The sequence below is a fragment of the Ammospiza nelsoni genome, chromosome 3 (genome assembly GCF_027579445.1).
Source record: "Ammospiza nelsoni isolate bAmmNel1 chromosome 3, bAmmNel1.pri, whole genome shotgun sequence".
Taxonomy (NCBI): Eukaryota; Metazoa; Chordata; class Aves; order Passeriformes; family Passerellidae; genus Ammospiza; species Ammospiza nelsoni.
In genome coordinates, this window is record NC_080635.1 from 28,199,922 (window position 1) to 28,226,633 (window position 26,712).

The window sequence follows — 26,712 nt, forward strand, 5'->3', positions numbered from 1 at the left end:
GTAGTAGGCATCTTGTATCTTAGATCAAGGTTTGGACTTAGATTCAGTATGGCACTAGATTTGGAAAAATATTGTGTTCTGTAGTTCTGTATAATTCAGGAAAAACTGACTTTTTGTTGATTGAACTTACACTTCCTTTCAGGCCAGAACCCGATTTCTTAAGCAGCTTGAAAGTTTGAAATGTCCTTGCTTTGAGTGTTGTTTGGTTTGCCCCTTCCCCACATTTGATGATCACTGTTGTAGTTTTTGGTGCCTGATGTTTAGCTTTTTTCACAACTAGTTTTCATCAGAATTTTTAAAATGGAAAAAAATAGCAATGTACCATTGCTTGTCTCTTTGACAGTACCTATATTTAAATACATATGGAAATCCCTGTTGCTAGTGTGCTCTATAGGAACTTTACAGCCCTTTTTCAACAATAGCTTATGTGGGTAGAAAATATTCTCCTGTAGTATCATAGATGACAATAGATAGCAGTAACTGCAAATCTTCAGCTTATTTTGGGAATGGTTTTTAAGGTAGAAATTATTTGGGTTTTAGTCCTGGAAGTTCTTGCTTATAGGTTCAAAAATTATCACATAATGAAATCACTTTTTTTTTTCTGTTATGCAAATAATTCAGTAGAAGCAAAAGCTTCAGAATGTCTACATAGCCCATGAATTCTATATTTTTAAGCGTTAGTCAAATATGGAATGTTCATTCATTTTGCACCATGATAAGCCAATTGTTTTAATGCTAGTAAAGTTAATGTGGCATACTAGTAGCATATCTGTGCATGGTTGAGGAATGTGTGATCCTTGTACTTGCTTTAAAGCCTGTAATAAGTGAAAAGAATCTTGATTTGACAGTTTCATTGACAGTGGCATGTGCAATTTCACACAAGTTTCCTAATGGGACACCTGCAGTGGTGTTTTCTGTTTTCCTGAGAAATACAGAGACACCACGATTTTTGGTTTGACTTGGTTCATAATTGCAGAGAGCAATAAGTAAAACAAACCTGGAAACTGTAGAGAAAAGAGAATAATGTTATGTAAGGAGATAAAATGCCATACAGTTACAGTTTATGATTTGTTCTTTACTATGAAATTTCACGAAGTCTTATTTGTCCTTTTTAATAATAATGCTTTTTTTGGACAGAGATTTGATACTACAAAGATGTGCAAAGGAGAAGTTTTACTCTTTTTGTTATGTAGTACAAATGTAGAAGGAGAATGTTCAGGGTCTATTCTCAGTTTTCCCCTATGAACTCCCCACTTGTATCTCATTTTCTGGGTTCTCACAAATACGGGCCTGGTTTCTTCTTTCACTTGTAGACTTGCTTTTCTTTGTACTATTAAGTTTTAGCTGGAATGCCAGAAAATCTACTTTGCAATTTAATTTTGGCTGACTTCAAGAGGGTCAGTAATTACAGTTACTGTTTCCAGCAAGTTGAGTTTTTCCAGAAGTCTTTTTATGAAGAATGTGACTGTGGATTAATTGAACGTAAAAATGAGTCAAAAACTTTTTTCTGCCAAAGGCAAATATAGGAATAGGTGCTAGTAAGGTTTTCAAAACTGTTACCTAGGTAATTTGTAGATGTAGTGTGAGCTGTTGCCCAAAGTATAAAACTGATTTAATTTAGTGAGGAAGTTACTGGAGTACAGCTTACCTGTAAAATAGACAGCCATTCTCTGCAAGTGTTTTAGTTTTTACTCTTAGAAGCAAATTGATGTTGAGATATTTTTAAAACCTGCTGCTGCCAGGCTTCCTGTCAACAGTAAGGTCGTCATCTCTAAAGCATGGTACCCTGTCTTTTTTCAAGTTATTCTGAATTCAGAGGGGACAGTAAGTTAGCAGTTGTTGATTTAAGAATATGCTGACATCATGGATGACATACCTAAGAGAACTTCTTCTCTTCAGCCTTGCTTGTTTATGTGCCTTCCTGCAGTCTGGAGGGCTGAAGAGGCAGTAGTGGTGCTCTGAGGCAGCAGGATGACGTACTTTAGTCATTCACTAGTGTGTGAGAGTGCTCAGCTGATGCCTCTCTTCTGAAGGATGTTTAGTTCTGTGGTTTCATTAATCACTGTAAGTTTTCCTTATGCCCAGGATGCACTTTTCTTTTATAAAAACGTCATAGTCTTGCTATAAGGAATGATCCAAAGGGAAGCATTTTGCAAACATAGAGGAGTTTGTTGTTAGCATGGGAAAACAGTCTTGGTCTTTGCTGTTGGAAACCCTTGTGATTTGTAGATAAGAATTGTGGTGTTACAGATACAGCTACATATGAAAACATTCTGGTCTTTGATTTGGGACAGTGATGAAAGAAAGCCAAATCTCCAAAAGAATGTCAGTGTACAGAGGTAACTCTCTTTTACAAAATCTTGCTAGTGGGCCTACCAGTATAGCACTGTTTGCCAATCTTTTAAGTATAGCTGAATGCAGTACTCCTAATCTTTGTTTCCCATTCATTTAGCTTTGCATGTTATTTTGTCTTTTTACTAATTTTGGAGTTGAACTGTGTATTTAGCTCTAAAGGGAAGTGATGCCTCTATGCAGGAGCGGAGCCTGGGGCTCAAATAAATATGTGTACAAAGTTGCTACTCAAAAGGCTTTGCACAAGCAGACCTGTCCTGTGTGTGCAGGAGTCAAATAGCTGGGGGTAAACTGTGTATTCATGCACTCTGCTTGTTGTGGGAGCAGACAGAAAGACAGACTTGAGCCTTCTTGGTGAGGAGCAGCAGCAAAGGAGCGTACCATGAAGTGAGGGAAGTGGAGTTCTGTGCCGTCCTTGCCAAGCTGAAGCTGGCAGTGTGTTGGCAGTAGCACAGCCACAGGTGCTGTGGTGCCAAATCCCTGGGCTGTAACACAGTGCCAGCCTGGTAAAAGAATTATTTCTGCTTTTGCATTTTTCTCCCTTCTCATCAGGTAGGAAGGACAAATGACCATGGAAATCTGTTTTGGGAATATGTTGCATCCAGAGGTGGGCAAGAAAGCTGGTGCAAGGCCTGGAAGCAATGTCCTGTGAGGAGCAGCCAAGGGCCTTGGGCTTGTCTGCTTTGGAGACAAGGAGGCTGAGCATGACCTCATTGTTCTCCACAGCTCCCTGAGAAGGGAAGTGGAGAGGGAGGTGCTGAGCTTTTCTGCCTGGCATCCAGAGATGGGATGTGTGGAAATGGTTCAAAGCTGCTCCAGGGCAGGTTCAGATTGAACATTGGGAGGCATTTGTTCAAACACTGGAACAGGCACCCTAGGGAGGTGGTCAATGCCCCAAGCCTGTCAGTGTTTCAGAGGTGTTTGGACATTGCCTTTAAAATGTGCTTTAACTTGGTCAGCCCAGAATTGGTCAGGCAGAGCAGGTGATTATTGTAGGTCTCTCAACTGAAATACTCTATTCTATAGAACAAACAAGCTAAAAACAAAAACCCCAACAACAACAAAAAAGAGTAATTAGACAAAGGTAACTTTGTACCAAATGTAGCTGTGTTCAAAGGTATTGCAATAATTTTAGGCTGGGTGCAGGTAGTGCTAGTGTGGTGATACTTCAAATAGCTTACAATTGCCCATAGTGGGAGTTGAACAACAGTGACTGGATATAAAGAGTTAAGGGCCATGGCTGTTTCTGGTTTTACTTATATGTGATGGAATTTAAATAGAATGTCCAGGACTGCTTGTAAGAGAGTCAGAAGAGTGAAGGAAAAATACTGTCCTTGTGTATTTTCTTACTGTTGAGGTGGGGTTTTTCTTTGAGGGGTCTGATCTTGTCCTTATGGACTTTAGCTCCTGTTTGCTGTAGGCCTAAAAGTCCTCTACTGACAGAATTAACTGTCCCTGTATATGCCCATGTTGCTTCACTTGTTTCCTCTCTTAGGATGGAGCATGACATTGACATTGTTTGGGATCAAGGCTGTGAAGTCTTCCAGTTGAGTCTGTCTCTGAGGCTTGCAAAGGTCACTCTGATTTACCTTCAGATTTTTTCAGGAAAAAGTTAGATGGTATGGAGTGTTAATGTTACCTGATCACAATGAGTAAACAAGCAATTGGAATTTTTAGAAAGGAAGATATTATTATGTTTTATTTGTGTTTGCTGGCTCCATCCTGTGCTGTCATTTCACTGAACCTGACACTGGTCATCACACAGATAACTCTTAGAGTGTCCAGCTGTTCACCCAGCAGTTTGCAAAGTCAGAATGCACAATTTGAATGGTTTGATTTTGTATCATTGACAAAGCACCCTGTTTTGTTATCCAGCTGTAGACTTCTGTAACAAAGAACATTGCTGGTTAAGTGAAAGTGGGAGTTCACACAAGTCATTGTTCCCAGTGGTGTTCTTCCTTCATCTGTTTCTTCCACAGATAATAGGAAGTGTTGGAAAAATTTTGAGAGCTGGTATAATCAATCATTTATAACTTTCCTGATCTCTGACCTCCTGGACTGAAATACTTAGAGGCTTTTCTTTGCCTTGAGTTTAATTTTGTTTAAAGCTTTTTGCCAAAATTCTTCATCTGTTTTCAGAAACAGAACTAGAATAATTGTGCCTTTTTTTAATGTCAGTCTCTACTTTGAAATATTGTAGTGCACCTCTGAACTGGAACATTTACATGAAATTTGTCTGTGGGCAGCCTCTGGCTGAGCAGTATTGTTTTAATTTTACATGAAAATCTGTAAAAATTGAGCCAGTTCTCTTCTTGAAAATTTCTGATCTGGACATGACAGTTTTCTGTTTTGTTTTTTGTGGGCTACCCTGGAGACTCTGCATTCTGTATGCTCAGCAGGGTTTTTCTTTCAAGTACATTTCTGGGCTGCAATAAGCTGTGCAGAGCATGGGAGCCAGAATTGTCCCAAGTGAATTGATTGAGGGGGGTCCTATGGCACAAAGCCAGCTGGGAAATCTCCGAGACAGCCCTGACATGTGCCTGCTCCAGAATCATGCACTTGTGCCTCCTCCTTTCCTGCCCCATTGGCTCTGCAGTACCTCCAGGCTCCTGCCAACACTGGTATTTTGACTGTGACTTTTTGTAGAGATTGAAGAGAAGCTGAGGTGTCCATACTGGGCTAAAGCTTGGCTTCTTCTGTATGTGAATGCCTTTGTTACTTCTGAGCACCACAAGGATGTCACTCATCACCCGTGTATGTAGCTGGGGTTGTAGGGGGTGCTCAGTCACTGCCCACACACAGGGTCTATGCATTTGGTCAGGACTCAGTGCTGTGACAGCCAAAAAACTCAATAGGATTCTTCAGAGACCTTCACAGATAAAATCTCAAAAGACTACTAGGCTGATGAACCTAAAGGTATTTTTCTTCAGGAGTTCCAAACTAGACCAAGTTTATTTGAACCTTTGTAAATATAGCAGAAGATACTCCACAAAAAGGCTGAACTTCCTGCATTTATAAAATGAGGTGGTGGCTTTTTAAAGGCGACCAAAATGTAAGTTTTTTGACATTTTTCCAACAACTTAGACTTCAAAGAACTATTTTCAGTAGCTACCTAGCCTGTGAAATTCTGACCAAATCAGAAAGCTAGAGAAAGCAATCAAATGTGCCTGATGATAGGAAGCATTAGGTGAAAGTAGTAAATAAATTATTTTGTAAAAAGGAAAAGAGAAAAAATATTTTCAGAATCATGTCCCGTTGGGAAAAGACTTCGGGGCCACCAAGTAGACTGACTTTCTTTGCTGTTTTTAAGGTGACTAGTTTAAACTTTAGGAAAGATGCGTTGCCTGTTGACACAGCACAGCTGAAAATTTCTTTTTTCAGAAGCATTTCCCCTGTAGCAAAATCTGTGTTAATTATGTAGGTGTTTGGAGCTGTGTGAGAGAGCTTTCCCCGAGTTTCTTTGCTGTCCTTCCTCTGAAGCAGCAGCAGAGCCCACTGTGGCAGTGTGAACTTCTTGGGAAGTTGGTACCTGCTGGATCAGGTGCTTCTTTTCCATGTTCATTCAGTATAGGAGCAAACAGATTTTGCTGCAAGAATGTTCCGGTCTGCCTGCTGATCAGAATTCTTATGAAGATAAATAATTTTTCTTCAAATCATGACATGTTTTAAGTTACCTACAATTTAATTTTGTATGTCTGTGTGCCACTGGTGCCAGTGCAATCAGAATTTTGCAGCCTTGTGTACAGCCAAACATTAGGCAGTGTTCTGGGGTTTCCCTCCCCCCGCCTAAGTGGCAGAGTCCTGCCAGTCTGTAGCAGAAGAGTTTGAGATCTCTGAACTTGCACAAATGGTTTTAGTTATTTGGACCCTACAACTTCATATAATGGTTTGAAGGGTGCTCCAGCTGTCACTGTGCATAAGTATTTTAAGAAAATTTCTTCGTTTTCATCTAGTTTTGAATCTAGAATTTGGAATTCTCATTCTTGTGATCACCATGCTGCATATTTTTCTTCAGGAATTCCTGTCCCCTGGGTGAAAGTTGTTAGATGTGGAAATTGCCATGTCTCATAATGACTTTTTTTAAATTTATTTTTTGCATCAAGAATCAAAGTATTTTTCATCATGGAGGATACTTAAGGATCAAAACTTTCTGAACTCTTTATTGAACAGGTTGTTCCTGTGCTCTTAAAATGTTCCTGTTCTTTATAAAAAATACCAGAAAATGTCTGGTCTTTCATGTAGCAGTTGAACCATGTTTTTGAAAAAATAAAGGTGAATTTTTCTTATATTTCTATATTAATAGTTTTCCCTGTTAGCAGTGTTACAGTTCCTGATCTTCTGAAGGGTACACTGTTTTTCTAGATGAGTGTTAGTCTTGAAGCTAAGTTTTAGTTTTTGTTTTACAATTAAGATTTTGATTTAATAAAACGTATTTCACGTTATAAGGAGAATCTGGTTAACGTTAAGGAGTAGGTTTCACAGAAATGGCTAAACCAGCATTAATGGCTCACTGCTGCTGGTAGACATGGTTCTTTTGCCTCCTTCTCTTGGTATAAGACTTAAAATTCTCCTACCTCCATGCTATCACTTCTCTCTTCTGGCTTCTTTTTTCTCATTGAAGTGCTGTTTGTCTGTCTGATGCTTCCATCAATTAGCTTAGGGTGAAAATGGAGGTCAGATGAATGCTGGAACTGATGCAAGGGGATGGGAGGAAAGCAAGAATATCCTTTTTAATAGGAGCAAAGCAGTGGTAGATTAATTGTCATGGACTATCACCCTTAGGGTGCCCTTTCTATGGCTGAATTCTGTTCATGAGAAACAACCTAGAAAGAACTGTACTCTTCAATAGCTGCCCTCTGACAAGTTTATCACTCAGTAATCACTGATTTAGGTTTGCTCAATTTTCTGTGGTGCTGCAGGCTCTTCCTGCATGGCATGCAGCCTCTTAAGCCATTACAGCATGCCAGAATAGGTAAGGTTAGAAGGAAGGGTCTGCAGTGGATGATCTGGTCCAACCTCCCTGCTCAAGCAGGGTAGGCCATTCATGTAACTGAGTCTCTGCTTTCACAGGGCCAAAGAGCATTACAGGTTTTATTAGTCCCTTGCAGCTGACAATGGTGTTGTAAAGATTCATTTTTCTGGTCTGCATCTTCTTGGAGTTCCTGCAGCCTGTAAGTTGTGTTCATCCATATCAGATAGGAGCCCTTGGATACCAAGCAGCTTTCCAATACTGAATGAGCTGGTGTGCAGGTATTCAGGTGGGACCACAGGTTAGTGAGTTGTCTTTTTAGGTAGGCCATTTGCCTATTGATTAATAGGAATGCCCATTAGCTAACCAGTGAATTAGTGATTCGTGGCTAGGGTCTTGCTGGAACAATCCTTTAGTGATAACTGGAGACAGCTTTTGGATTGGATAGGTGATTTCAAAAGGCAAAGCATTTCTATATTTTGAGAAGAATTTAGGAGCTAACCAAATACGTATATTTTTCTTAGAAAATTCTCATCCTGTGGGGGCTCACTTATGGAACATGCACAGGTGCCTCTTTGCTAGAATAAGCATTTCATTAAAATAGTTTTATTTAACTGATTGCTTTATGTAAAACAAAGAAGAAAGATGCAGCCACATATTATCTATCTTGCTGTCCTATTTCATCTTCCTGTGCAATGGAGTCTAGCACCTTGAAGATAAGATAGTAGTGTAATAATCTAGTTAGCACCTCAGTTGTAGTGGACTGAGGCAACTGATGCTCTTCAGAGGAAAGACCTGATTTTCTTATCAGTGCTTGTTCAGTCTCTGCAATGCATATCCTGTGCAGGTAGTCATAGTCTTACACTTCTGACTGTTGAAGGGTTAGATATTATTCCTTGAAGCTTTTATGGTATGTCTTGATCCTGTGTTTTGAATCATGGGCATTCCTGTTTTTGCATGGCACAAGGAAAGTGTGGTGTGGGTGGGTTTTGGGTTTTTTTTTTGTTTGTTTGTCTTGGTTTGGTTTTGGGGTGGGGTTTTTTGGTTAGATGTTTATATTTGTTTTTGTTTGTTTTTTTAAAAAAACACTGAGTCATGAAGCTCATGAGTGGAGACCAAGAGAGCCTCTAGATTACTCACTAGTAGTCTTGAAATATAAATGGAGAGCAGGTGTTGCAAAGGGCTGGACCCTTTGCTGTCAGGCAGAGAAACATTTTTTTGTTTTTGCTAGAGCAGTAACTAAACACAGTAACTTTTAATCTCATTACCCTGGGCAGTTTCTTTTTAGATATTGCCTATGGATCATTGTATTGGTGCTGCTTAGTATCATGAGCAGTTAAAGGAATGTTGCAATAGTTCATGTGGTGTCCCAGGTAAGAGCACAGTGATACACTCTGCCTCTTTGGGTGAGGTTGTTCTACTGCTAACATGGGTTGACTATCAAGCTGTTCCACTGTAATCTTTTGTTCTCCCAAGCACCATCCATTGGCATGAATGCTTATTGATTGAAGTGTTTTTCAGACTATGTACAAGTACACTTCCACATTTCCAGTTTTAAGATGTGGAAACTCAGTGCTGCTCTACATTGTTAGAATTCTTGACTAGCAAGCTAAAATGCCTAAGATGTGAAAATTGGCCAAGACATAATCAATGTATTTGCTGAGCAATTTGCTTTGAAGAAATTTAATTCTGACATTTTAATGTTTGTACTTACACTGTCTTGCACACAAAAAATTCTGATGTATATTGATATTATACATATTTTACATATATCAATTTTTTTGTATGTCTATATATAGCTAGATGCTTGTTGATTCAGTTATACAAACTCAGCTAAACTAACTAAAGGATTTTTTTTTTGTTCCTTACCCCTAAGAAAGATCTTCCTACCTCAGGGGCTAAACCTGCAAGGCTAATTCTTTTAGTTTTTTTTTTAACTTGAGTTTTAATATGAAAAAAACAAGGGCAGAATTTCAGAAAGCTTCACATTCACTGAAATCTTGATTCTTAGAAGAGGTCAAAATATTTTTAAAGTCTTTTAACTTTTCTGGAAATCCCACTTAAAATTCCTCATACATTCTACTTCTAGCTACTTTTCAGAATGTTGGGGATTTTTTAAACCTTTTTTTTTTTTTTTACTTTTTTTAAAGATGCAGTTTAATTTGCAATGTTCATAAGTTGTCATTGCTCATGCTTTATGTGTTCAATGTACAGAATATCCAGAACAGTCTTAGATTAGATTTTCTGGCAATTTAGTCTATAATTTTAAAGGTATGGTAAGAGAAAACCAAAATGTCAGTTGCACTGGAATTTAGTGCTGGTGTTGATGTTGCAGCTGGCTGTGCTGCAGCAGGACCCTGCACTCCAAGGCTTAGTGAGTGCTCACTGGCAGAACTTGCAGGTACAGAACCACAAAGCACAGGTTTCCTTCAGCTGGGAAGTTGAAATGTTTCTGATAGCTCTAGCTGGGTAGAGTCTAGGATGAAGTTGCCTGTGGATTGAAGTGAAAACATGAAACAGGCTAGACCTACTGGCAGCCTTCCAGCTGCTTCTCCCTCTTCTTTGCAGGGTTTATGTTCTTTTTCCTTCCCCAGGCCCAGCCTGGGGAACCAGGTGCTTGCTGCCAATTAGTCTTGTCAAGACAGCCCAGAGCTTCTCTTGACAAGCCTGACTGCTGACAGCAGCTGTGGGCTAGCCTTAGGCAGGATTTTAACTCCTTGCTTGCCAAATGCTTTGCAGATTAAATCCCCTGGTCTCATTCTGCAGTTACTCAGTTTTCTATTTTATTAAAGTGTATTCTGTACAGAAACTGATCTAAGATTTACAGTGGTGCTGTAGTGATAGCATTTACTTGCCAAACTTCTGGCATGACAGAATGTGAGTTGGGAGTTAAGTCATTATGAAGGTCACTTTATAAGTTTGTTATTAGGACTGTCCATCTCAGGCCACCTCCTGCTTGCTGTAAGCATAGCTGTAGCTGGGTAGCAGCTTGGGCTGTTAGTCTTCTCAGCTGTCATGGATTTAGAAACTTTTGAACTTTTGGCTCCATTTCACCTAAATTTGAGAGAATGACTGCTTTATTTTATTTTTTATGCAAATTTCATGAATGGCAATAATGCTTTTCCCTATGTGATTACTTCTAGGTACATTGCTAGAGAAAGACAAGTACAACTTTGTTTTTATCAGTTGATAAGAGGTGGCAAGTAGCTAGTTTGTGTTGGAGAACATGATCTTTTGCTTGGTCAGGTTGAAAGGACACAGGGGAAGGGTGCATGAGCAAAGCTCTGTGTCCAGGAGCTGCCTGTAAGCTGATGGGGGGCATGGATACAGTGGTGAGGGTGAGGCATTAGACAGGCTGTTGAGCTTTTGAAAAATGTAGTGAGAAGAAATAGGACTGTTAAACCAGTGTAAATTGACCCCAGAACAGAAGGATTGTGTTTGGAAAATAGGCCATTTGCAATTGAATGAAATGCTCTGTTTACAAAATATATTAAATTGGCTGTTTTTACTGAGCTTGTCAAAGATGTGGGATGTGATTTGACTCATCTTTTCAACCTTGCTTCCAGTTTCCTTTGCTTTTAGTGAGGCACAGCTATTAAGGTATGCTTTTTCTTAACTCAGAACTTCCAAGAATTACATACAAATAACCATTAAATCACTCTTTTTATCAATTTGATACCTATTTATATTTTAGAACTTTGTAGAGGAGGATATGCTTCATTAGTGTTCTTAGAAGTAGAAACAAATTCTTCTCTACTAGGGGAGAGCTCCATCATTTTTCTTGGAGTACTTATGGCTTTTGCAGAAGTCATCAAGAGGGCTGCTGTACTTAACTTGAACACTGACTGGAACCATTTATTCTATCCACATGAATTTTTAAAAAGTATAGTGGCAGCTTCTGTGTGAGAAGAGTTAAATGTAACAGTATGGGAGCCATTACTACACTAAATCACCTAGAGTTCCCTTTCATGGCAGGTATTTTACCTTGCTAACTTAATGCTCATTGTTTTTGGTGTTTTTTTAAATGTTAAGGTAAAATTGAATTGCCTGCTTGGAGTGTATGGAGGTAGCTTAAAGGAAACTCCTTTAATTTAATGTTGCTTGTGTGGACTTACATGTTACAATGAGTGGCTGCCATCAGGATGCTGCCTAAATGATTTGAAGGTTTCTTGACTTGGAATTGATGTGTGCCATTGTCTTGAATTTGCAGTTTCTAGCATAGAAATCTACCACTATGTGGAGTTCTTGGTAAATCTGTATGGTGTTATTTCTGTTTTAATATCTGAAACTCATGTTTGCTCTGTGATTCTTACCTAATTAGAACTACCAGCTTTCCTCATGATGGTTATTACCTACTAGACTTGTGTAAGTAGAGGGAAAGAAGTATTTAAAAAGCAGTTGTCTCTAGTTTGGATTCAGTGCCATAACCTTCTGTTCTTTTATTGATGGCTTGTCTGCCTCAGGGATTTCAGATTTTCTGATTAGCAAAGAAATGGATAGCAACTGTGCAGTACTTTTCAATGCAGGGTGAACACACATAGTCCCAAAATTGTCCTTTTGGAAACCCAAAGCCTAGTAAGGGGCTTACAAGAATGTTCGCACTGTTGAAAGTCTTGGAGCAGTATTTTTGAACTGAAGTTACCAATGTGTAGCTGCTTGAGGAGAAACTGGCAGAACATCAGCTGTCCAAACTAAGACTGAATTTTGCTCAATGCAAATCTGCACCAAGGAGGGGGAGGAGGAGTTGACTTCTTGCTCCAGGTTGGAGCAATGGCAAAATATCATTATTTGGCTTTGACTTGACAGTCGGCCAGCTTAAGTCCTTGAAACTTGCAGCTTTCCTTGTGTTTTAGCAGAACTCATCAAGCCAACTCAGCATTTTAATTTTGAAGTAAAGGTTTTCAGTGGCTGGACTTTAAATATAAGTGTTCAAAGCAGCATCTTAAATAGAGTCTTAATCTCTTTCTTTGCAGCCAGAGCTCCACAGTTGAGAATGGAGATTTCTCTTCGAAGTAGCCATCTAAGAACATCATAACTTCAGCAGAACTAACCAGTGCTGCTGTGGAAGGAAGCAATCTTGCCCTGGCTGCTGCTTCCTCCCTCCTCATCTGCTCCTCCCATGTGTTAACTTGAATGTTTGTACAGAAGTCATAAACCAGATGGAGTAAATGATTGAGACTTTTTCTGAGAATTCATTTTAGTCTGGATCAGTTCCTTGAGCTGGTTGACTGAGCAGCCATATGGTGTACAGACCACCTCCTGCACCAGCACAGGTGGCCAGGAAGAGGCTGACGCCATTTCTTTTGGTTGCAGTGCTGACTTAGGCCAATTCTGTGTGTTGTTGGAATTGTAGCTCTGTATCCTTTACCTCTTTTCTGGCAGGTTTGAGTTTTGGTTTGGGGATTCAAACCTTCGTATTCATCTTCCTATGCAACTGCACTTCCAATTTATCAAAGCCTAATAGTTAAAAACCAGTAGTACTTTATCCTAATAAGGCTTTCATGAGCACTTGAGACACTTGGCCCCTTTACCTTCTTTAGTTAAAAAAAGAAGCAGCCACCTTTTCCTTCCAGGCCTCTAAATCAGCTCTTTGAGCTGTCTGCAGTGAGCAACATTTTTGTGTGTGTAGAAAAATGCATGGTTCCTCTTGAGCCAACAAATTCCTTGTTTTTCAGAAACGTTATCTCTAGTATTACAGTAGTAATTCATTATTTCTGGAATGTGCATTGGAAGGGAGGAAATTGCTTTGTAATCCTTAGTACTGCCCTTCCTTCCTCGAGTGGGTTACTTCAGATGCAGGGGTTGCCAGCCTTCCTCACTGTGACTGGATGAGGTTGAGGAGCACTGGTGGGAGCAGCTCCCTCAGGGCATCCCTGCAGCAGGAGCCTGCAGTGGGCATTTGGCAGTGGGTACACAGGGCAGTGACCTCTTCAGCAAGCAGCCCTTAATGGAAGCAGTGTCTTTAATAAGAGTCTCTTGCCACTGCTCAGCAAATCATTTTGAGGAATGACACAAATAGAAGCAGTGTTTCCCTCCAGGCTTTTGCTTGTACCTCTGTGGTCTGTGCACCAGGTTCAGGGAATGTGGTAGCCAGTTTGCCTGTGCAGGCTCCAGCTAATATTGAGCTAAACAGTGTGCAGGTTTCTAGCAACTTCACTTTGTAGGTTTTTTTTTTTTTAGCCTGTTCTGTAAGATATCATAGTTTGTGCAGTGTATCATCTTTTGTGAAGATGGTACATTGTTAGAAGTTAATACTTTGAATATAATAAACCATACTGAGTAAATTTTAAATTGGGTGAACTGTGAGAGTAAAACGAGTGTATTATCTTCCAGACAGAGCACAGCCTTGACTTTGAATAGAGTTCCTACAAAGTCACAAGATCTAGGCAGATCTTTCTGCCTGTGACATTTCTGTAAGGAATGGTCTGAGTTTTCACAGTAATCTGTTAATATGTGATATTTTAGGATTGCAAAGAAGTTGCAAGTGTAGCTTTATCATATTGCTTAAAATTTCTTTGTTGTCTCAGTATTTGTGCTCTCAAAATACTTGAAGACTACACTCATGCAAACTTCATGCATTTGAATGTCTCTAAATTTACTGCAAATGGGAGTATAGCACTAAGGTATTGCTGCTCATTGCTTCTGTAATCCCTATAGAGTGCTTATTATATGTTATTTTTAAGATCATTTATGCCAGTTCAAAGTAGGTAGAAATAATTTTTAGTTGAAAAGAGATTGTGTTAAGAACATCAGTAGAACCTCTAGTTTTCTAAGAAGAAATAATTGAGGGTTTTTTTTCTTAGAAAATCTACAAATGGTTGGATTCACTTTGTGGATTTTGATGGAATGAAATGGATTTCCTGTTTAGGCTAGAATAACCACTGGCGGTGCTCCTTTGTAAAACTAGGATGGCTTTAGAACCAGTTCAGAAACAATTTTTATTTTGTCAAGCTTAGTGCTGCCACAAGAAATCTGTGAAACCACACATCTGTTGCACATTGGTTTAAAGTAATTTAAAATCACTAGGTTGAATTTTAAATACTTTACCAGTGACTCAACTTTTATTCTAACACAAGTCTGAGATGTCTAACTGAGACAATTTGCCCAAATTCAAGGAACTGTTTTCCATTAGGGAAGGCTGGTTCCCAAAGAAACCACTCCCCACCTGGCAGTTTGTCCTACAGCCTGTGTCAGCTGGCTGGCAGTGGTGATGTGATAGGTGTGTATTGACTGCTCACGTTTCTGAGCAGAACTGAGAATAATGGGAACCATATAAAGCTAGTGCCATGAAGCATGACACTTCAGGATAAGCATCCATGTGGGTTTTTTCAATTTTTGATGAGTTTAAATGGTTTGCATGCAGCCCCTTTGCCACCTGTGCCCAGTAAAACAGTATCTCTGGTATTGTTTGCAATGAAGACAAACTTCAGAGGGCTGAATGAGCTAATGTTCCAAGTAAGGTTTTGTTTTAAGTTGGATAGCCCTTGTTCTAGCAACTTTACCTCGCATTTGCTCTGTTAAGGCCTTGCACTGAACACATTTTAATAGGTTTTACTGTCTTGTGTTTGTAAACTTGCTAGGAACATAATGCAGAACAAAATAAGTGAGAGTAAATGTTACAGTTGCAGAAGAACTGTACTTGTGCTTTGTTCTTCATTGGCTAAATCCTTGGTGCTTGTCACTCTGTTGCTCTCTGAAAAGGTTACTTTTATGGAATCTCAATAGCAATAGTGTGGCCTAACTTTAAGAATGTTTCAGCAATTTTAGTGCCTCTAGAAAGGAATGGAAACTAGTAATACTTGGACTTTGCTGCCATTGCTCTGGAGTTTCTACATAGGAATATTAACTTTTAATATCCACTTAGAGATTGCTCAACCCTGTAGCTTTTCATTGAAGTACATTTCAATATTTTTCTTCCTGTTCTGTGTGTAAAGCTTTAGTATAAGTTCCCAATGTTTTCTCTTAACTCTTACTGCTATTCTTGAATCTAGCATGGAGAAGCAAATAAATCTTCTCTGTTCTATTACTGTTAGATTTCTGACAGTGGTGTGAGCATATTAAATCCCTCGACTCCTCTTGGATTTCTGAAAAACAATGATGATTATTTTAGGGAACTGCTGACCTACTCTTTTAATAAAGAACTTGTCTTGTATTCCACTTTCCCATTTTTAGAATCATGGTTCATATTGCTCTTGCTTCACAATCGTGTAACATCCTTGTGGAGAGTACAGCAGTTGCTTACCTGGAAAAGTAATATTAGAAAAGTGTGTATTTTTAGCTGCCTTTTGATGTGATGTAGCAGCTGGAAACAAGGAGGAGAGACAGTATGTGGTGATCTGAGAGCACTGCCAACCACAACTTGAAACCAAAATGTGGGGGAACCATTTCATAGGCTTGATTATGCCCATTGTGCCTGGCACTTCAATGATCCAGATACTGTGGCTTTGCTCTTGGTTGTCAAAAGTTTTATTTCAGAGTCCTTCCCATGACTACTTGACAAATGTTGTTAATGTATAGAAAAAGCAAGTTCTGTGAAGCTTTTTGTTTATGTTAATATGCATTAAAAATGTATAAAGACCAGGCAGTTACATGGACACATTTCAGAAATAAATAGTAAAATATCCCTTTGATATCAGTGATTAACAGTAAATGTCTAAATGAAAAGATATTCTAACTATTAACAAAATTTCTGCTTTTCCCTTTGTAGTAAACATGTCCACAAGTCAAAGAAGCAATCTAGCAAGTTCATGTTGAGGTATATTCTCAAGACAAGACTCAGTGACTCATTTGCTTTTCTGGGTAAGAAAGGTATCTTTATTCTCTTGAGTGTGACAAAAAGTACTTAACCTTTTAAATTTAACTTCAGAAAAGTACAGTCTGTCAAGCCAGTATGCTGGGGGGGTTGTGGGTGGAGTGTTTTGTTGGTTTTTATTTTTATTTGTTCTTGAAGCTTTCTGGGCACATGTAGAGAACTTTCTACCCTAAGACCTTTTGGACTAGTGGCACAAAGGAAGAGCAATAAAGAGAAATTTCAGAGTAAAAGACACCACTGAATAGCATGTGATTGTTTGGAGGGAAAAGTAATTCCAGCTCATTGTCACAAAAATGTGTACATTTTCTAGCCTGACTTGCCAAGAGAATGGTGTTTGTATATTATCTCATTATTTTCTCTTCCCAAAAATTTTAAACATCTCTCTGTCTAGGAAGAGAATAAAAAACTTACAACTTGAGACAAAAGTGTAGAAGTCAACCTTATATATATTGTGTTGACCGGCTGGCAGCCAGCAAACATGTGCTCCTCCATGGTCAGCATGGGTATTCTGAGACACCACAAACAGCTATGATCATTGCAATGACATGAGACATGTTGGCTGCTTCCTGCAAATTTGTATGTGGTCTGATTTTAGTAATTCTGCTGCTCCTAGAATTTCCCCAGCTTGATCCAGACAACTCCAGAACAAAAAAGAATTTAATGATTTTGTTATTTTAATCAGGAAGACGTGCTTTGCTCATTTGCTTACAGTGTTTATGTATACATGGACCTGTGTAGCATCTTCTATGTGTAACATTGCTCTGCAAGTGTTTGCCTCCTTAATAACCATGTGGGTGCTGTGCAGATTGTCCTTTAGCACTGTTGTAGATAACTTGTACCAGTAACCTTCAGAGACTGGAGGCCTGATTTCCTCTTTTCCTCAGCTCTCTCATCCGCACTCAATTCTTGTGGTCTTGCTTAGTGCGGTTGGGTACCTGGGTTTGCTGGATCATCTGATGACAGAGTGAGAAAGAAAGCTTTTGGGTTTTGTTCCTATCACAGTCAGGTGTTACAATTCATTCACTTTAATGTTTCTCATGTAAGCTGTGCCTCTGACTCTTCTCCAGTCTCAGTGGACTCTGCTATAAAGTCGTAGGCTTACAGCTGTGCTCCTGTTGTAAGGACTTGTGGGCTGGATCACCAGAGCATTGCCTACTTGTTCATCATCCACTTTGTCATGAGCCCCAGTGCATTTAGTCACTGCTTCAGATTCCTCTCCCGTTATGAACAGAAAAGTAATGCAGCAACAGAGGAGTGTTGCTGCAAAATAATCTGTTTCCAATGAACAGAGCAGTTTCCATAAAGAGTTAAATTAGATAAGATGACGTATTTTAGTCTTTTAAGTTTAGCACTTCTCTCAGAACTTAATTAGATCTAATTTAGTTTGGCATTGCCTTTTTTTTAGTACAGAATTAGCCTGTTTCTCTCTGTCCTAGGGCAGTCCTGTAATTTTGGCAGTCTTGTTCCAATTATCAAACTCAGTTTCTAAAGATGTAGTTTCAGAATACACACTGCTAATGTTTTTATCTTTTTACAGTATCTTCATGATTCACTGTCATCGTGTTTCTGCTGTGGAGCTGCTTTCTTTTTAAGTGTTCCTACTAAAGATAGAAAAGCTCCTTGGGCTCTTTCATTCTTTTATATCTTAAGTAATAAAGCCGACCATTGGTTGCTGGGGGTTTTTTCAGCTGTTTCATATGGCTTATATTAATGTATCAGAGACTTTGTAATTCTAAAATTGTCTTTTGGTGATTGTCTCATCTAATAAGGATGAATGTTTTTTTTCCCCCCTAAATTTCTATTTTTGTGCTAATTCTTTTAATCTTACAAAGCTATATCTTGGAATTTATGTGGTGTGCAGCTGGAGCTTTTGTTTTTACATGGTACATCTGGACATTTGCAGTGCACTTGTTGGATTTTACTAACAGCTCTCCTAGTCTGAAGTGACTTGAAGAGTTCTTATTCAGGATTTGTTTTACTACTGCTTATTGGAAGCTTATCAGGGAGTCATACCTAACATATGATTTAAAAATTCTTTCTTAAATGAAGGATTTTAGATTGTGTATTTCCTATTTATCAAATACAACTATGCAGACCTACCTACATGCCTACAGAAAAATAGGAGGGCCTACTTGTAAATGAAATGTTTGTAATTTCTTAAACACCTTCTTTGTGGTGCTTTTACTAAATACTCATTTAGAAAATAATCAAAAATATGGATATTTTTCTAAATGTTGAAATGATGTGATGCATCTTGCTTCCACATAACCCTGCAAAGACTAGGGCACTTTTTAAAATGTATTTCATTTAGTTAATAATAGTCATCTTGGGTTTGTAACTTAAATGATAACTAACATGAAGATGTATCCTCATGTTTTAAAATTGTATTTTTATTTTAATATTTCTTCTCCTCTTGATTTAGATAACGTAATCCATGGATAAAGTGGGAAAGATGTGGAACAATTTCAAATACAGGTGCCAGAACCTCTTTAGTCATGAGGGTGGAAGCCAAAATGAAAGTATAGTTGTGAACTCCAATAATTGCTCGTCTGGTAAAGAGAAAGCCATCCAGATAAGTGACTTGCCTCAACAACAGCCCAGCAGTCCTTTGAGAGAAAACATTGCTTTGCAATTAGGCTTAAGTCCTTCAAAGAATTCAGCAAGGCGGAACCAAAACTGTGTCACAGAAATTCCTCAGATTGTTGAAATAAGCATTGAGAAAGAGAATGACTCATGTGTCACCACAGGAGCCAGGCTCACTCGAAGGGACTCTTATTCTCGGCATGCTCCTTGGGGTGGGAAGAAGAAGCATTCCTGCTCTACCAAAACACAGAGCTCCTTGGATACTGAGAAAAGATTTGGTAGAACACGAAGCGGTTTGCAGAGGAGGGAGAGAAGGTACGGGGTGAGCTCAGTCCATGACATGGACGCGGTATCCAGCAGGACAGTGGGCAGCCGTTCTCTGCGGCAGCGTCTCCAAGATACTGTTGGGCTGTGTTTTCCCATGAGAACTTACAGCAAGCAGTCCAAACCTCTGTTTTCTAACAAAAGAAAGATCCACCTCTCTGAACTAATGCTTGAGAAATGCCCTTTTCCTGCAGGCTCAGATCTGGCCCAGAAGTGGCATCTGATTAAACAACACACAGCACCTGTGAGCCCTCATTCGACTTTCTTTGACACATTTGATCCTTCCTTGGTTTCCACAGAAGATGAAGAAGACCGACTCAGAGAGAGACGTAGGCTTAGTATTGAAGAAGGGGTTGATCCCCCTCCCAATGCCCAAATACACACTTTTGAAGCTACAGCACAGGTAAATCCATTGTATAAACTGGGACCAAAGTTAGCCCCTGGTATGACTGAGCTGACCGGGGACAAAACCATAACACCTCCAGGGAGCTGTGACTCCGAAGAGGACACGACGACGCTTTGCCTGCAGTCGCGCCGGCAGAAGCAGCGTCAGATGTCGGGAGAGAGCCATGGCCATATCAGCAGGCAGGGGGCTTGGAAAGTGCACACTCAGATCGATTACATCCACTGCCTTGTGCCAGACTTGCTCCAGATCACAGGTAACCCGTGCTACTGGGGCGTCATGGACCGCTATGAGGCAGAAGCTCTTCTGGAGGGGAAACCTGAAGGCACTTTCTTGCTCAGGGACTCTGCGCAGGAGGACTACCTCTTCTCGGTGAGCTTCCGCCGCTACAACCGCTCGCTGCACGCGCGCATTGAGCAGTGGAACCACAACTTCAGCTTTGATGCCCATGACCCCTGTGTGTTCCACTCCTCCACCGTTACGGGGCTTCTGGAACACTACAAGGACCCCAGCTCTTGCATGTTCTTTGAACCCTTGCTCACCGTATCTCTGAACAGGACCTTCCCCTTTAGTCTGCAGTATATCTGCCGGGCAGTAATCTGCAGGTGCACTACCTATGATGGAATCGATGACCTTCCTCTACCCTCAATGTTGCAAGACTTTCTAAAGGAGTATCACTATAAACAAAAAGTCAGGGTGCGATGGCTGGAGCGGGAACCTATAAAAACAAAGTAAAAGGAAATCAAAATAAGCTTCTGGAACGTGCTTTTTTTTTGTGTATTACAGTTTAACTGCAGCAAGCGCACTGATGGCGTCTAGCTTTTCTGCAATACCCTATTTAAGCTGAGTGTTAGTATCCTGTCAGATGCTGCCTGCTGTTAATCAAACTAAGTTGTGATGCCTCTTGGAAACAATAAGCAGACACAATTCTGCACGTTTTTCATTAAGGCCTAATGAAAATATTTTTGCTAATTTCTAAATATTTTGTTTCCCTTTTATAGCTGTAGTAATTGGATGAAGAAACTATGAGGCATTTCCCATGGGGCATTCGTGTAATGCTGTTAAATGCTGTTAAAGAAAGGCTTTATCGGAGGGGCATTTTGCTAATATTTGAAGTATTTTTTTAAAAATTCTCTTCTTGAAAACTTTCCTCAACTCAAAGTAATAATTTAGATCATAGACAAGTTTCCAAATACTAGTGAATATTTTCTTGTAATGAAGAGCAGTTCATTAGAAGCAGTCCATTAAGAGTTAATGGTGCTTTGAGGCTAACAGATGAATCATGCTTTTCACAGTGTATAATGTTTCCTGATCATTAAGACTTGAATATGCCTGCTCAGTACTGTAATTCTGTTACAAACACTTGGAGATTTAAGTGGCATTGTTAGCAAAAGTAGTACTGTCTCAGACAGTTAAAAATATCTTCCAGTGTGAATTGCTGCTTCTGTGGCAGGACACAGAATTAGATTATTGCTGTGAAACAGAAGGTTGTGGGTTTTTTCCAAAACAGATTTTGGTGTCCTGACTGCTAGTAACTTACAGTGGAAGGTAATAGTGACAAGAAAAAAATTCTTAATTATTTTAAGTTGTCTGATATTTTAATGGAGAACATGACAAGTGGTTGAATTATTATAATCAGAGTACAAAATCTGACATATCTGAAGCAAATGTCAGGTTTCAAAGGTACTGGTACACTTTATTTGTAAATATCTTTCCATCTGCGCTTTTAAAAATGTTTTAAAGTAATATGCACTGATGATAGTTTCAACAGATTACTTAGAAACAAGATTCTAACTTCTGTTTGCTTATTTACTTGGAGATGGAACTTAAAAGTAGTTCTGTCTTAGATATTTTGCACTAAAATCTTGTTGGAATGCCCTGACCCCTGTTTAATGTTTTGTACCAATTCTGAGTGCTCCCTAGTTTCTTTACCAGCTGCTACAGTATTTGATTCCTTCCTTCTCTACGGCAGTGACCTGTGCGAGGTAGGAAACACTTTGGCTGCAAGTACAATAAATGTTATTCTTGTATGCTACACTAACCCTTCTATTGATGTATTTTTCTGCTTGCTGTGCCTTGTTCTGGCTTTTTGTGCTAATAAAGTACAGTATGTTCAGTGTTATACTTGTATATCTGCTCTGTTTTTATATATTCACCTAACTTGTAGCAGTTAAATGAATTTTTAATAGGCTTTTCTTAGTATTTAGGATAGGTAATGCACAAGTACTGTGCAGTTGAGTATTAGTTGGTCAGCACACCTTACTCCTGGTTTTTGTTACAGCAACTTGACAGTGTACACCATTGAATAACGTTTCTGTAGTCACTGCAAGGTAGTGGACTTGTCTGCAGGCATAGAGCATTTTACAGGTTTTTGTAATGCAAAGGATAAATGTTAAGCAAAAAATGTTCTAAAACCTTGTTGACCCCCTGTTAATGGTTGCTGAAAGTGTTTCAGCTTGTATAGGTAACTGCTAAGGTTAATATTTTGATACTCCCCACTGAGGAATGCTTATTCCTGTAAATTGACAGTACAGCAGCAGCATTTGTTCACTTTTAGGCTATTTTAATAAATAGATGTACACACAAATTGGCCAAATGTTCTGTTTTTACCAAAGAATACTGTCAATTTATGTTGGGGTATTTTTTTAGTTAAAAAAAAACAAACTCGAGAGTGGAGAGGTGCAATTTTTGTTCTATCAAATATTTATCCCAAGCTATGATAAACCAAAGTATTTGACAACTTCATCTGGACCTAAGTAATGTATATGTTTATGTTGGTGGAGCCTAAAGGTTTTACATCAATGGTGTTGTCATTATTCCTGAACTCACAATGCACCTGAAGAGGAGTGATTTAAGTAATTTTCTAATGACTGGAACAGCACTACAGAATAGCTCATACTGCGAGGGGTTAATCTGAAGCACCCAGAAAGCACTTTAAAACATGTGTTTATATGCTTGTGCAAAGTTTGTGATCCCGTTATGCATTCTTTGTAGTAGATTATCTTCTTTCATGTGTTAAGACTTCAACTGTTAAAATGGAACTTTGTTTAGAATATGTAAATACTAAGTTTATGTAATTATGTGTACAACTGTGCTCTTGGTCTCTTAAGTTTTGAATTGTGTATGTGTCATTGGATATGCAACTCTTGGTTTAAAATCTGCTCTAAGCATAAAAAGAGGAAAAAGTCACCAGCATGAAATTGCACCTAAGTGTACCTTCACTGTGTCGTTCTCACTGTTCCCTCAGTTGGATCTGAATGCCAGATGAGTTTACTTCAATTCTTGCTTTCAATATTAGTGTCATACAGTCAGCCTGCAGCCAAGCTTTGTCCCAGTGCAGGGACGTGTTTTTCATTTACTCTTGTTGCAGTTGCTTGTCATGAACTAGCTGTGCCATTGTCAATGTGGTCAGGAATACACATTCATCTAATTTTTAATCATGTGGTGGAATCTTTGGGAAAGAAAAATAAAAACCCCAAACCCTAATCTCAGAAAGTTTGCTCTTGCATTTGTATAAATAATCTTTATGGAGAGATTTCCTCCCCTAAAACACGCAAAAAATGAATTATCTATTTCTCTACAACTTTTTTAAAGCTCTGCTTCACTGAAATATACAGAATAATTTGCTAGTGTAGTTATGCTAAAATGAATCACTTTTTAAATTTTGATGGACTTGAGTGTTGACTATTCCAGTTGCAGTGTATTTCTTAATGAATACATTTTCAGTTCTAAAGGCATTAAAATGCTAGTAGGTGGAGAATGCAAATAGTTGACTTCTTATTTGTGTTTCTCATTCTGGTTTCATTTAGAAAATCTTAAACATTTCTTAAAGAGGTGCACAAACGACTGCTTTATTTTTTTTAAATGTAACAGTAGGATTCAATGTAAAAAGGTACACTTGTATTATTCCAGTCTAATTTGGTTACATGACAGATGAGTTTTTGAGCCTCAGTCTTGTCAAGTGTTTTTTTGAGGTGATTCTCGTTTCAGCAGAAAGAGCTATAGAAAGTGCTTACTCTGTAGGAGGGTTTTGTGAGGAATCTTACCAAAGGTATTTTATGCCCCTGTGGAGTTGGAGAAAGGAAAATATACTATATTTTGAGTATCCAGGAAGGGTCTATGAGTTTAGGATCTCTTAGCAGTTTTATCAGGTCTATGGTGTTTATCAGTTTTAAATGCATAATTCATGAAAATACTTGTAAGGCAAGTACACTTGTCCAGATAATTTACTTGCCAGAATGGAACTTGTGAAGAAAATACGTTGCTAATTAATGTTTTGCATTTATGTACTTTTAAATTTTATTTGCATTTGAAGACTTACTGCTTACAAAATGATAGTCCTTAAATCAGAAGCATAGACTTGTGAAAAGATGTGTCTGTTTTTCTGTAGTGTTTGACAATATGAAGTCAAGCCTTAGAGATGTCACTCAAATCCTTAAGTCCGTGTTTAACTTTAAGGTTCAGCACTGCATAGAAACAAGCAAAGATTCTGAATTTCTCTAGTAAAAAACCTGTTTGCTCCAGTCTCCATGTGCAAGCCAAAATATTTGCAGAATGCTTTAAAGCTTTTCTCTGCTGAAGAATTGCATGTAAGACAGAAATTGTCATTGTCAGAAGTTGCTGAATACCAGAGAGATATATCTGCAGGCATCATGGTTCTTTTTTTTTCCAAAGTTATCTTGAAAGACAGTATTTATTGGAAAAATGTGAACTGAATCTTAGTTGATTCTTTTCTAAAATAGTGTTTCTCCATTTAAGACATTTAAAACTCACATTTAAAATGATGACAGCACTTTTTGAGCCTCATTTTTTGAAAGTTTTGTTGTGAAGTGAGCATGTATGTGCCAAAACTTAGTCTGCAAGTATCGGGCACATTTATATTTATACATTAATAAGATGCCTCCAAGCATGTTTACATTCATGGAATTTTTTGAAGCTACTGAAGTACACCAATATGATGAGCATTAATATATTGGAATTCTAAAAATTCTGTCTATTTTCTGTCTGTGTATGGCATGCTTTGCAATTAAAAGGACTATTGTATTTGTATCTTCACCTGCACTTCTATATATTATGACTAGTTGATTGGTGTGTTTTTTCCTGCTGTCATCACACTTACCTAAACAGTTGTCTCTGGACTGTGACCAAAGGAGATTTTTCATACCTGTTTATTTTAAAGTAGAAATCAAATCAGTTGGCTTTTAAAGTATTAATCCCTATGAAGCATGGTGTAACACTGCTAATTGCTCTTTTCCTTTTTGCAGTATTATGTACAGAGAATCATTTAGCTTGACCATGAGTTGTATCTCTTGAATGTAGTTGACTTCAAATATCTGAATTTTAAGCCTTTTTTGTTTAATTGAAAATGTTCCTGATGAGGACTTTGAAAAGGAAAAGGTTTGATGTTTTTATGTCAAAATACCTAAAGTGAATGTTTTGCAATGAGATAAGGATCTGTTGAAGATGCTTTTTAGAAGTTTTCCCCTGTCACTGTCTTAAATCAAGACTCTTTAAAAAAAAAATCAAACCCCAAACAATCTCTTGATGGCTTAAACCTTACAATCTTTTGAAAACTGAAATCTGGTGCTTTTACTCAATTTACTTGCATATTGCCAGACTGACTTAAGAATAGTTGTTTCACGAAGCAAATTAAATCTGTTATTTCAATGAAGCATTGCCATTTATAATTTTGTAAAATATTCCATTTACAAAAATTGTCTATCAACAGGATGTTAACCTGATACTGTATTTGTTGTTATCAGGGTAACTGTTGTGTGTATGCTTTTCAAGCTGAGTAAGTGTTCCCTTTGTAAATTTGCATTAAGGCTACAGCTGTTACCAGCAAGGTTCCCTAGGGCCAACACAATGAATTTATGAGCTGAAGCTCCTGGTGCTTGACCCTTTTTTGTCTTCAGTAGGAAAAAAAGTGTGTAACTCTGTGCAATACGGCTCATGTTACAAATTTCCATGTTAAGCACGCAGCTATGCTGACAAGCAGAAACATATCTGAACTTGCTTGTCTGGAGTAAAGCAACCTCTCTGACTTCTCAGCAGGAGCTGTAACTTGGTGGCACGTTGGCAAAGAGGAAGCAGAAATAGGTTTTGCTCTTCCCTGAGCAGCTGTTAACTGAACACGGGGTGTGCTTCCTGTGTGATAGGGTATCTGAACTCCTTAGAGCCCTGAGAATTTTAATAGCGTTCAGAAGATACAGAAGCACTTTGCTGCTTTGCCACTTCTTGCTTTCGTGCTTGTAGTTTTGCAAAAGCTTGAAGAGATGTATTGATTAAAATTGAATCTATGTAGTCACCAACTGTATAAGCACTGCTTTGTAATATCTTTACAGAGATATCAAATTCCTACACAATTATATTTAAACTGTTTTGGGAAAATGAATAATGACACTGTGGGCACAAATTAATTCAGATTGCACTATAAACTTTCTTACCAGAAGCCTTCATTCTTACAAAGAACTATGCGATCCCTACACAGAAACTGTAGCTTTGGTGGCGCGCTCTTTGGTCGGTGTCCAAAACAGCGGCATCCCGACGGTCCCTGGACCTTTTCTGACATTCCAGTTGAGGGGCCTGGCAGGCCCGCTGGGCACTCGAGGAGTTGGCTGGCAAGCACGCCATGCCGAGCGTCACCCGCTGCCAGCACCTTGTGTAACTCTGCTGGTGTAGGTCTCCCCAGCTTAGATGGTTTTTAACTCACTGCAGCTTAAATGTTTCTCCACCCTGCCTAATTTGTCTTTGTTATTTGGTCGCCAAACTGTCTTGCATCTTAATAGAGTAAGAAACTAATGTGATTTATGGCTACCCAACCAGTGTATTAAGTAATAGATGGCTCTGTCTTAATAAACAGGGTATAAACTGCCATATTGTTTTCTTTTTATATTTGTTTGGGAGCAAAAAGTTGTGGGTTTAATGAGTTTAAGTCCCTGCTGTAAATGCATAGTTTTACAAGTATTTAGTTGCACATGTCAAGAACAGCAAGTAATCAGTAACTCATGTTAGAGTTCTTTTCTCTTTTATCTAAAATACTTGAGTGAAGAGATCCACAGACTGATAGTTGTTGTCTTCCAAAGTTTTATCACTCTCTGAAATTCATCAATTAGTTTAGTGAGTTTTCACTTTAATCGCTTAAAGTGTTTGTTTCTCCAGCTGTGGGCTAAGGACATGTTTTTGTGACATTGACGTGTCTTCTAGAGCACAGCCCCCATGAGCACAAACTCAGGAACAGATGTAGATGTCATCCTGTAAACTAAGAGT

General features: G+C 38.7%; 1 protein-coding gene across 2 annotated transcripts in view; it reads left to right on the forward strand.

The window, feature by feature from the left end:
* Positions 1-26,317, forward strand: part of SOCS5 (suppressor of cytokine signaling 5) — a 33,558-nt gene extending 7,241 nt beyond the window's left edge. Inside the window, exons 2-3 of one of the 2 annotated variants that reach the window (XM_059468095.1) lie at positions 16,029-16,120; positions 18,556-26,317. In XM_059468095.1, coding sequence (XP_059324078.1) covers positions 18,568-20,178 — 1,611 coding nt within the window. In that variant the 5' untranslated portion in view covers positions 16,029-16,120; positions 18,556-18,567 and the 3' untranslated portion in view covers positions 20,179-26,317. Of the gene's footprint in view, positions 1-15,898; positions 16,121-18,555 lie in introns of those variants that run through there. The other variant, XM_059468094.1, reaches the window with a different exon arrangement.
* The last annotated feature ends 395 nt before the right edge of the window (positions 26,318-26,712 follow it).